General features: G+C 42.8%; 1 protein-coding gene across 3 annotated transcripts in view; it reads right to left on the reverse strand.

The window, feature by feature from the left end:
* Positions 1-13155, reverse strand: part of LOC134348916 (eukaryotic translation initiation factor 4E-1A-like) — a 28247-nt gene that overhangs the window by 12788 nt on the left and 2304 nt on the right. For all 3 annotated transcript variants that reach the window (XM_063052716.1, XM_063052717.1, XM_063052718.1), the window contains exon 2: positions 1868-1962. In XM_063052716.1, the coding sequence (XP_062908786.1) occupies positions 1868-1962 (95 nt within the window). The remainder of the gene's footprint in view (positions 1-1867; positions 1963-13155) is intronic.

Genomic DNA, 13155 nt, shown 5'->3' on the forward strand with positions numbered 1-13155 from the left:
TTTGGCTTTCAAAGAAACAGTTATCAATATATTCAAAATAAACAAAAGTACATTTAAAAATACTGTTCTGATTAACATCAATAAAATACAAAAAAATCAAAGTGTACATGTGCTTGATTAAAAGGTGGAAAAACCTGTGTATCTGCCAAGGAGATATTTTATTCTGCAATCAAATGAATGATATTTTACTCAAGTTTATATTCAATCTTGCTTGCAGTTGTGCAACTATACTCAGCAATTGTCCATATTTTAAAGAGTGAAGCAAACAGTTGTAAAATATTATATATTTTTTTAAATAGGGGCAAATATCAAACTTTATTTTCTTCCAATATGTAAAAATAACAAATATCAAACCTCAATTTCTTCCAATATGTAAAAATAACAAATATCAAACCTTAATTTCTTCCAATATGTAAAATTAACAAAGGAACTGCTGTAGGAACTTAGTAAGTTGGACAGCATCTGTGATGGGAAATGGAAATTCAATGTTACAGGTCAAGACCCTTCACCTGGACTGGATTTACCATAACACGTAGGAGTAGAATTAGGCCATCTGGCCCATCGAGTCTGCTCCACCATTCAATCATGCATGATCCTTTTCTCCCTCCTCCTTAGCCCCACTCCCTGGCCTTCTCCCTGTAACCTTTAGAGTCGTGTCCAATCAAGAATCTATCAAGCTCTGCCTTAAATGTACCCAATGACCTAGCCTCCACAGCTATCTGTGGTAATAATTCCACAAATTCACCACTCCCTAGGTAAAGAAATTTCTCTGCATCCGTTTAAATGGGCATCCCTCATCCTTCTAAATTCCAGCAAGTACAAACCCAGAGCAATTAAATGTTCCTTTGATAACCCTTTCATTCTTAGAATCATCCTTTTGAACTTCCTCTAAACCCTCTCCAATGCCAGCACATCTTTTCTCAGATGAGGGGCCCAAAACTGTTCATAATACTCAAGGCGAGAGCTCACCAGTGCCTTATAAAGCCTCAGCATCACATTCTTGCTCTTGTATTCCAGACCTCTTGAAATGATTGCCAACATTGCATTTCTCTTCCTCACCACCGACTCAACCTGCAAGTTCACCTTTAGAGTGTTCTGCACAAGGATTCCCAAGTCTCTTTGCATTTCAGATATTTGGATTTTCTCCCCATTTAGAAAATAGTCTATACATTTCTTCTAACAAAGTGCATGACCATGCATTTTCCAACATTGTATTTGCCACTTTCTTGCCCATTCTCCTGTGTCCAAGTCCTCTGCAGCCTACCTGTTTCCTCAAATCTTCATATCATCTGCAAACTTGGCAACAAAGCCATCTATTCCATGATCTAAATCATTGACATAAAGCATTAAAAGCAGATCCAACACTAGTCACTGGCAGCCAACCAGAAAAGGATCCTTTTATTCCTACTTACTGCCACCTACCAATCAGCCAATGCTCTATCTATGCCAGTAACTATCCTGTAATACTACAGACTCTTAACTTGATAAGCAGGCTCTTGTGGCACCTTGTCAAAGATTTTCTGCAAGTCCAAATATACAAGATCCACTGCATCCCCTTTAACTTTCGAGCTTGTAATCTCCTCAAAGAATTCCAATGGGTTTGTCAGGCAAGATTTTCCCTTAAGAAAACTATGCTGCGTTTGACTCATCTTGTCCTGTGTCACCAAGGACGGTACTCCATAACCTCATCCCTAACAACTGACTCCAACATCTTCCAAACCACTGAGGCTAGGCTAACTGGTCTATAATTATTATTATTTTTTAAACACCAGATTTCAGTATCCATAGTCTATCATAGTCTGTACTTATTTTTCTTCAATTAACAAATTTTACAGCAAAAAAAAAATCACAGCTGTGAAGATAGTACCTGTTCTGTAAAGGATGTTTCGTACAAGGTTGAATAATCAGATTCTCTTTCCTGGGGGATTTTGTTTTCTCAGATTTTCGAACTGTCATGTGAACCTTTAGAGATCAATAATGGTACATTTGTAATACAAACTGCATACAAAAATTTCATAAATGCAAGATATTTTAGTAGAAAATTTGTATTAAAACAAAATGCTGCAATATCTTACTAAACAAGTTGGGAGAACAACTGCAAAGCAGGAATGGTTACCATTCAATCTTTTGGCCCAACATCATTGTAGCAGTTACTTGAAAAACAAATCAAAACCACTGAGACCGAGCAAGGGAATTAACTCTGACGCACTTCCAAATAACTGAATTCTAAGTCAAAAAGAGTACATTCAATCCTTTATTATAAAGCCAAGAAAGACAAATCAAAAGTAGCAATTAAAAGCTAGTGTAGCAATGATGGAATTAGCAATCAACAAAAATTACCCATTCCCTACTCCATCCAACCAATGGCACAAAGTAGTAATGACTACACTCATTACTTCTACCATGCCCAAACCCACAAGACAAGTTACCATAACAAATAAAAATACCCAAAACACAATAGACAGAAAATAGATATGTAGCTCCTACAATTATCTTTGGAAATTAAAAAAAAAATTCTCAACATCATCCTCCACAGAAAACAAAACAACCATTTTTAGAAATCAGTAGGCATGTGAGGGGTGGAGGAGAGAAGGCTCCACACAGGCAAAGGGAAGATACCCACTGCCCTTAAAAGTCTTACTTTTAGGGAGTTTGAAAGTAGAAGGCTAGAATGACAAACCAACCCCAAAAAGAGGGGACAAATTATTAAAAAGGGATCTACAATAAACCACCAAGTAGTTATTCTAGTAACATTATATAATATACAGAACAATTTTCAAAAATGTGATTACTTTTACTATGTATATAACCTAGTACATGATTCAACAAAGATAACAAGCAGGTACTAATGATCAATGATATAATGAGTAGAATGAACTAAACTGATCAACTTAACAGAAATGGGTGTAGAAGGAACAAAAATGAGTGAAGAACAACCAAATTAAAAGGTGAGGGTGTGGCAGATGTGACAGTTTAACTTTCAAACCCTCAATCCTTTCACAATGGCAAAAGTGAGCTTAACAACAAGACCCAATGTGGTCATCCTGCTTAGTAAGCAGAAATTTCATGGCAGACAGGAGTTTCAAGATATGCTGTCCAAACTCTGAAAAGGCACAAAGAAACAGGCAATGTTGTGGACTAGAAATGCTATAGCCAGCTACAGAAACTAAGTACAGCAAATGAGAGATATATATCAAACTGACATCCCTTCCAAATCGGAAGATGTCCGGCACTGCTCAGCAGCTCTAAACTCAGAAACCACTTGACCCCAAGAACACCCCCTGATAGTCTGAAGAAATCTTGTCAGAAGTGGTCTTCATGGAAGAGTTGCTGCCAAAAAGCCATTTTTCAGAAGTGGAAACAAAGTCAAGGGAGTCACCTACACACAAAAATACAAGGACTGGAGTGCTGATTAAACGCAGCAAGTGCACTGGACTGACAAGTCAAAATTTGAAAATGTTGGCTCAAACAGGGGGCAGTTTGTCTGTAGAAAACCTGTCCTGATGAAAGGTCTCGGCCCAAAACATGATTATTTCTTACATAAATGCTGCCTGACCTGCTGAGTTCTCCAGCATTGTGCATGTTGCGTTATCCATAGAAGAGAGGAGAGTGCTGCATGGATAAGTATCTGCAGCCAACTACGAAGCATGGAGGAGGTTCCCTGCAAGTTTAGATCTGCATTTTTGCAAATGCAGTTGATGACCTGGTCAGAATTAACAGAATCCTCAATGCTGAGAGGTACAAGCAGATTTTCATCCATCAGGTAATACCATCAGGGAGGCATCTGATCAGTCCCAACTTCATTCTGCAGCAGGACAGTGATCCCGAGCACATAGCCAAGCTTATAAAGTACCATCTTCAGTGAAAAGATCAAAGTTCTGCAACAGATGGTACAGCCTCCACAGAGCCCTGATCACAATGAGGCTGCCTGGGATTATCTGGAGAGACAGCCAAAGTCTGCAGAAAATCTCTGGCAAGGTCTCCAGGATGCTTGAAACAACCTACCAGTTGATTCTCTTACAAAACTGCACAACTATGCAGCTAAGAGAATTAGTACTGTTTTAAAAGGCAAAAGGTGGTCACACCAAATATTGATTTGATTTAGTTTTTTTAAACTTCACTGCCCTTTATAACATTTTTTGATATTCAGACACTTTTCATTATTATTTTTGAACACATCTTCACTTTACAGATTTTTTTTAAAAAAAAACACGTGCTGAGACATTTGGGAGCTGAACGTCCAAGGATACACGGTGTATCGGAAGGATAGGAAGGTAGGCAAAGGGGGAGGCGTGGCTTTTTTTTGTAAGAAATGATACTAAATCATTAGAAAGAGGTGATATAGGATCGGAAGGTGCAGAATCTTTATGGGTTGAGCTAAGAAATCGCAGGGGTAAAAGGACCCTGATGGCAGTTATTTATAGGCCTCCAAACAGCTGCAGTGATGTGACTACAAATTACAACAGGAAATTGAAAAGGCTTGTCAGAAGGGCAGTGTTATGATAATTGTGGGGGATTTTAACATGCGAGTGGATTGGGAAAATCAGGTCGGCACTGCATCTCAAGAGAGAGAATTTGTAGAATGTCTGCGAGATGGCTTTTTAGAACAGATTGTTGTTGAGCCCACTAGGGGATCGGCTGTACTGGTTTGGGTATTGTGTAATGAACCGGAGGTGATTAGAGAGACTGAGGTGAAGGAACCCTTAGGAGGCAGTGATCATAACATGATTGAGTTCACTGTGAAATTTGAAAAAGAGAAGCCGAAATCTGATGTGTTGGTATTTCAATGGAGTAAAGGAAATTACAGTGGCATGAGAGAGGAACTGGCCAAAGTGACTGGAAAGGGACACTGGCGGGAAAGACGGCAGAGCAGCAGTGGCTGGAGTTTATGCGAGAAGTGAGGAAGGTGCAAGACAGGTATATTCCAAAAAAGAAGAAATTTTCGAATGGAAAAAGAATGCAACCGTGGTTGACAAGTCAAAGCCAAAGTTAAAGCAAAGGAGAGGGCATATAAGTAAGCAAAAATTAGTGGGAAGACAGAGGATTGGGAAGTTTTTAAAAGCTTACAAAAGGAAACTAAGAAAGTCATTAACAGGGAAAAGATGAACTATGAAAGGAAGCTAGCAAATAATATCAGAGGATACTAAAAGCTTTTTCAAGTATATAAACAGTAAAAGACAGGTGAGAGTAGATATAGGACCAATAGAAAATGATGCTGGCGAAATTGTAATGGGAGACAAGGAGATGGCGGAGGAACTGAATGAGTATTTTGCATCAGTCTTCACTGAGGAAGACATCAGCAGTATACCAGACACTCAAGGGTGGCAGGGAAGAGAAGTGTGCGCAGTCACAATTATGACAGAGAAAGTACTCAGGAAGCTGAATAGTCTAAAGGTAGATAAATCTCCCAGACCAGATGGAATGCACCTTCGTGTTCTGAAGAAAGTAGCTGTAGAGATTGGGGAGGCATTAGCGATGATCTTTCAAAAGTCGATAGATTCTGGCATGGTTCCAGAGGACTGGAAGATTGCAAATGTCACTCTGCTATTAAAAAAGGGTGCAAGGAAGCAAAAAGGAAATTATAGACCTGTTAGCTTGACATCAATGGTTGGGAAGTTGTTGGAGTCGATTGTCAAGGATGAAGTTACAGAGTACCTGGAGGCATATGACAAGATAGGCAGAACTCAGTATGGATTCCTTAAAGGAAAATCCTGCCTGACAAACCTATTACAATTTTTTGAGGAAATTACCAGTAGGCTAGACAAGGGAGATGCAGTGGATGTTGTATATTTGGATTTTCAGAAGGCCTTTGACAAGGTGCCACACATGAGGCTACTTAACAAGATAAGAGCCCATGGAATTACGGGAAAGTTACATACGTGGATAGTGTGTTCGCTGATTGGCAGGAAACAGAGTGGGAATAAAGGGATCCTATTCTGGTTAGCTGCCAGTTACCAGTGGTGTTCCACAGGGGTCCGTGTTGGGGTCGCTTCTTTTTCCATTGTACATCAATGATCCGGATTATGGAATAGATAGCTTTGTGGCTAAGTTTGCTGACAATAGGTGGAGGGGCTGGTAGCGCTGAGGAAATGGAGAGCCTGCAGAGAGACTTGAATAGATGGGAAGAATGGGCAAAGAAGTGGCAAATGAAATACAAGGTTGGAAAGTGTATGGTTATGTACTTTGGCAGAAGAAATAAACTGGCAGACTATTATTTAAATGGGGAAAAAAAATTCAAAGTTCTGAGATGCAATGAGACTTGGGAGTCCTTGTGCAGGATACCCTTAAGGTTAACCTCCAGGTTGAGTTGGTGGTGAAGGCGGCAAATGCAATGTTGGCATTCATGTCTAGAGGAATAGAGTATAGGAGCAGGGATGTGATGTTGAGGCTCTGCAAGGTACTGGTGAGACCTCACTTGGAGTACTGTGGGCAGTTTTGGTCTCCTTATTTAAGAAAAGATGTGCTGACGTTGGAGAGGATACAGAGAAGATTCACTAGAATGATTCCGGGAATGAGAGGGTTAACATATGAGGAACGTTTGTCCGCTCTTGGACTGTATTCCTTGGAGTTTAGAAGAATGAGGGGAGACCTCAGAAACATTTCGAATGTTGAAAGGCACGGACAGAGTGAATGTGGCAAAGTTGTTTCCCATGATGGGGGAGTCTAGTACGAGAGGGCATGACTTAAGGATTGAAGGGCGCCCATTCAGAACAGAAATGCGAAGAAATGTTTTTAGTCAGAGGGTGGTGAATCTATGGAATTTGTTGCCACGGGCAGCAGTGGAGGTCAAGTCATTGGGTGTATTTAAGGCAGAGATTGATAGGTATCTGAGTAGCCAGGGCATCAAAGGTTATGGTGAAAAGGTGGGGGAGTGGGACTAAATGGGAGAATGGATCAGCTCATGATAAAATGGCGGAGCAGACTCGATGGGCCCAATGGCCAACTTCTGCTCCTTTGCCTTATGGTCTTATTTGCACAGTATATATCCAAGATCTAAGGAGAGTTGTTCCACACAGCATGCAATAGATCCAGGATAGGCTGATAAAATAACTTTTGAACCACACAATTCTATGACAAGGTGCAAGGCCTGGCCTTTTACTCTTGCCATTTAATGACATTAACATCAAAAAGTCCCTTCATCACCAGAATCCTTGAACAGGTTGGAAACTAGGCATCTCATGGCAAGTCACTCGCCACAACATCCCAACTGCTTCTACCATCCAAAAGTAAAGGACACAGGGTACTTTTTGAGACTAATGACAAAATAAGTCAAAGTCAGCATGGTTTCTGTGAAGGGAGATCTTGCCTGACAAACCTGTTAAGAGTTCATTGAGGAAGTAACAAGCAGGGTGGACAAAGAGGCAGTAGATATCATTTACTTGGATTTTCTGAAGGCATTTCATAAGGTGCCATGCATGAGGCTGCTTAACAAGATAAAATCCTGTGACATTAAAGGAAAGATACTGGTATGCATAGTGGAATGGCTCACAGGCAGGAGGAAGCGAGTGGGAATAAAAAGGGCCTTCTCTGGTTGGCTGGTGTTCCTCAGGGGTTAGTATTGGGACTGCTTCTTTTCACATTGTTTGTCAATGATTTGGATAACTGAATTAATGGCTTTGTGGCAAAGTTTGCGGATGATACGAAGATAAGTGGAAGGGTAGTCGTGCTGAGGAAGCAATGCAATTGCAGCAGGACCTGGACAAATGGGGGTGGGGGGGGTGGGCAAAAAGTGGCAGATGGAATAGTGTTGGGAAATGTATGATAATGTATTTTGGTAAAAGAAACAATAGGTCAGACTTAGCTAAACAGGGAGAAGGTTCAGACATCCGAGGTCTGGAGAGACTTAGGAGCCCTCATGCAAGACTCCCAGAAGGTGAATTTACAGGTTGAGCTTGTAGTAAAGGAGGCAAATGCAATGTTGGCATTTATTTCAAGGGTAATAGAATACAACAGCAAAGAAATAATGTGGAGCCTTTATAAGACTCTAGTCAGGCCACACCTGGAGTATCATCAACAGTTTGGGGCCCCATATATCAGAAAGGTTATGTTATCATTGGACAGTGTCCAGGAAGTTCACAAGAATGATTCCAGGAATGAAGGGGCTAACATATGAGGAGCATTTGGCAGTTTTGGGGCTGTACTCACTAGAATTTAAAAGAATGTGGAAGGATCTCATTGAAACCCACCAAATTTTGAAAGGACTAGATAGGCTGAATATGGAGAGGACTTTTCCTATGGTGGGGAATTGAGGGGCAACCCTTTAGAACAGAGGCAAGGAGGACTTTTTTTAAGCCAGAGTAGTAAATCTGTGGAATGCTCCACCACAGACTGCACTGGAGGCCAAGTCCGTGCATACATTTAAGGTAGAAGTTGATCATTTCCTGATCGGTCAGGACATCGAAGGATATGGTGAGAAGGCAGGAAATGGGGTTGAGTGGGATCCGGGATCAGCCATGATAGACTGGCAGAGCAGACTCGATGGGCTGACCTTGCTAACCCATTTCAACATATCTCACCTACAAAATACATGGTTATTTGTCAAACCTACTCCTGAAGGATTTTGTAAATAAAGTATGCGAGAATCATTGTGTTCAAATGCCACAACCCATTATTTACATTACCAACAAACCAATAGCAGTCACCTTACACTGACATCATTACATCAGACAGTCTCTTAAAGTTAACACAACTTAATGATGCTGTTTGCAAATTATGTAGAACAGTTTCTATTATCAGTAATATGTGTGCCTCTCCCGTTTCTTTCCCACCCAACCCCCAAGCTTGTGGAGGATGATGTAATAGAACATAGAAATCTACAGCACATTACAGGCCCTTCAGACCACAATGTTGTGCTAACCATGTAACCTACTCTAGAAACTGCCTAGAATTTCCCGACTGCATAGTCCTCTATTTTTCTAAGTTCCATGTACCTATCTAAGTCTCTTAAAAGACCCTATTGTATCCACCTCTACCACCACTCTGAAAAACTTGCCTCTGACATCCCCCTTGTATCTACCTCCAAGCACCTTAAAACTAGTGGGTCACATGACACATTGGTCATAATAGAAACTTCTACACAATTCACCTAAACAGGCATTGAGAATCTATCTGGAGCCCTCTACCTTCTAACAATGGGCAATGCTGGCAGCGCATTCACCTGTACGCCCGTGTCATCGCTTTTGATGGATGCCCATATGGACAACAGACGACCCTGACAACTGGAACCCAAAGTGTTCAGACCTCTGATGTCCCAATGCACTGGCACTGTCGAAGCCGCACGGTGGTCGGCACTTCTTGGCATTCGTGCTGAAGCAGGTGTAGTAGAAACATAAACCCGGTGTTCGATGGTTCGGAGCCATGGGTGTGAGTCCGCTGCAGGCTCTGTGGACAGGGCTTATTGAAACAGAAAGGAGGAAGGATGCACCTCTGCCTGGCTGACTGTAGACTATGGGCCATTTTAGCAAGCTCCCTATAGTCTTTTTCAGGGGTATTAGCAAGGATTCGTGAACTTCATCAGGTGTTGTTGCATAAAGACTTCTTGAAAGATAAAACAAGGATAGTTATTGCCCAGGAGAGATAGCATGTGGTCCATTAGTTCTGAAGTTCAAAGTTCAAAATAAATTGATTATCAGAGTACATACCTGTAACCACATACAACCCTGAAGTTACACAAATCAAAGTTGCTGGTGAACGCAGCAGAAGGGTCTCGGCCTGAAACTTCGACTGCACCTCTTCCTACAGATGCTGCCTGGCCTGCTGCGTTCACCAGCAACTTTGATGTGTGTTGGGTGAACGCAGCAGGCCAGGCAGCATCTCTAGGAAGAGGTACAGTCAACGTTTCAGGCCGAGACCCTTCGTCAGGACTAACTGAAGGAAGAGTGAGTAAGAGATTTGAAACTGGGAGGGGGAGGGGGAGGGGGAGATCCAAAATGATAGGAGAAGACAGGAGGGGGAAGGATGGAGCCAAGAGCTGGACAGGTGATTGGCAAAGTCTCCCCCATTTCACACACATCTGCTCTCACTCCATCCTCAGGGTCCAACATATTATTCTCAGTAACTTCCGCCACCTCCAACGGGATCCCACTACTAAGCACATCTTTCCCTCCCCCCGCCCCCACTTTCCACAGGGATCGCTCCCTATGTGACTCCCTTGTCCATTCGTCATCATCCCCATCCCTCCCCACTGATCTCCCTCCTGGCACTTATCCTTGTAAGCGGAACAAGTGCTACACATGCCCTTACACTTCCTCCCTTACCACCATTCAGGGCCCCAGACAGTCCTTCCAGGTGAGGCGACACTTCACCTGTGGGTCAGCTGGGGTGATATACTGCTTCCGGTCCTCCCAATGTGGCCTTCTATATATATTGGCAAGACCGTTTTGCTGAACACCTACGCTCTGTCTGCCAGAGAAAGCAGGATCTCCCAGTGGCCACACATTTTAATTCCACGTCCCATTCCCATTCTGATATATCTATCCACGGCCTCCTCTACTGTAAAGATGAAGGTACACTCAGGTTGGAGGAACACCTTATATTCTGTCTGGGTAGCCTCCAACTTGATGGCATGAACATTGACTTCTCTAACTTCCGCTAATGCCCCACCTTCCCCTTGTAGCCCATCCGTTACTTATCTTTCTCTCACTCTCCTTTTTCTCCCTCTGAATATACCCCTTGCCCATCCTCTGATTCTCTCCCCCCCCCTTTCCTTCTCCCTGGGCCTCCTGTCCCATGATCCTCTCATATCCCCTTTGCCAATCACCTGTCCAGCTCTTGGCTCCATCACTCCCCCTCCTGTCTTCTCCTATCATTTTGGATCTCCCCCTCCAACTTTCAAATCTCTTACTAACTCTTCCTTCAGTTAGTCCTGACGAAGGGTCTCGGCCCAAAACGTCGACTGCACCTCTTCCTAGAGATGCTGCCTGGCCTGCTGCGTTCACCAGCAACTTTGTGTGTTGCTTGAATTTCCAGCATCTGCAGAATTCCTCTTGTTTGCGTTTTTAAACAACTTTGAAGTTATTATTTGGTGGGCATACTTAGCAAATCTACAGAAGAGTAACTAAACATCAGGAACTGTGAACAAACTGCAAATGCAGATATAAATAAATAGCAATAAATAACAAGGATGAAATAACAGTGAGTAAGTGTAGTTATCCCCTTTTATTCAAGAGCCTGATGGTTCAGGGGTGGTAAATGTTCTTGAACCTGGTGGCGAGTCCTGAGGCTCTTGTACCTTCTGTCTGATGGCAGCAGCGAGAAGAGACTATGACCTGGGAGGTAAGGATTTAGATGATGGATGCTACTTTTCTATGGCAATGTTTCATGTAGACGTGCTCACTGGTTGGGAAGGCTTTACCTGTGATGTATTGGGCCAAATCCACTACCTTCTGTAGGATTTTCCACCAAAGGCAGCCAGTCAGCACACTTTCCACCACACATTGATAGAAACTTCCAAGATTTTTGAAGACATGACAAATCTCTGCAGTCCTGAGCAAATAAAGGCACTCTCATGCTTTCTTGGCAATAGTATTTATATGATGGGTCCAAGACAGTTCTCGCTGAAATAGTGACACCTAGGAATTTAAAGTTACTGACCCACTCCACCTCTGATGATTAATAGCTCATGGATTTCTAGTTTCCCTCCCCTGAAGTCTACAATCAGCTCCTTGGTCTGAGTGACAGATTGTTACTATTACACCACTCAGCCAGGTTTTCAGTCTCCCTCCTGTATGCTGATTCATCACCACCTTTGATACGGCCCACAACAGTGGTGTCAATAGCTAACTTGTATATGGTGCTGGAGCTGCACTTAGACACACAGTCAGAGGTGTAAAGCGAGTAGAGCAGGGGGCTGAGTACACATCCCTGGAGTACTCCTGTGCTGATGAGATTGTGGAATGTTTTTGCCAATCCAAACTGACCGAGGACAAGTGAGAAAATCCAAGATCCAATTGCACAACTAGGCATTGAGACCTAGGTCTTGGCATTTACCAATTAGTTGAGGGGATGATGGTGTTAAATGCTGAGCTATAATCATAAAGAGCATCGTGATGTATGCATCTTTGCTGACCATATATTCCAGGGCTGTGTGAAGAGCTAATAAGATAGTATCTCCTGTAGACCTGTTGCTTTGGTAGACAAATTGGGACAGATCCAAGTCGCCATTCAGACAAGCACTGATGTGCTTCAACACCAGCCTCTCAAAACACAACCACGGTGGATGCAAGGGTAACAGTCATTTCGAGAGGTTACCACACTCTGCTTGGGCACCAGCATGACTGAAGCAGTTGGGTACCACACACTGCTGGAGCAAGGAGGTTGAAGATATCTGAATACACCAGACAGTTGTCGGTACAGGACTCCAGCACTCGGCCTGGACCAGATGCTTTCCTTGGATTCACTCCTGAAGGCAGCCCGCATGCTGTCTTCAGACACGGAGACCAAATGATCACTGGAGGACATGGGGGTGTGCAATAGCTCCTCCCTGTTCTGCTGATCAAAGTGAGCATAGAAGGCATTGAGCTCATCTGGAAGCAAAGCTCTGCTGACCCCCTTGTCACAAGTTTTAACTTTAAGACGTTATAGCACTTAAACCCTGCCACAGCTGTTGAGCATCCCTCATTGTTTAGTCTGGAACCGCCACTTCACCTCAGAGATGGCCTTCCAAAGATCATATCTGCACCTCCTGTAGCATTCTTGATCTCCAGACTTAAAGTGCCTCCGATCTGGCTCTTAGCAGGTTCCAGATTTCATCCTTCATCCAGGACTCCTGATTGAGGAAAAGCCTAAATGATTTCATGGAGACTCACTCATTCACAGCTGTTTTTAATAAAGTCTGTAACTACACTGGTGCAGTCATTCAGATCCTCAGACGAGCTCGTGAACACGGCCCAGTCCACTGATTCAAGGCAATCTTGTAACCACTGCTCAGCATCCAGCAACTACCTCTTGGTTGTCTTCATTTCTGGAGCCTTGCTGTTGAAGCACTATGTGCAGGTCATGGAGTACCGCCAGAAGATCCGACTTGCCAAAACGTAGTCTCGTGGGCGAAGGGAATATGTATTCCTTATCATAATTTAGCAGTGATCTGGTGTGCTGGGACTTCTGGTGCAACAAGTTGCGTGTTGGTGATAATTGGGCAGAGTTCTCTTCAAACAG

This window comes from Mobula hypostoma, chromosome 7 (assembly GCF_963921235.1).
Source record: "Mobula hypostoma chromosome 7, sMobHyp1.1, whole genome shotgun sequence".
In the NCBI taxonomy this organism is placed as follows: domain Eukaryota; kingdom Metazoa; phylum Chordata; class Chondrichthyes; order Myliobatiformes; family Myliobatidae; genus Mobula; species Mobula hypostoma.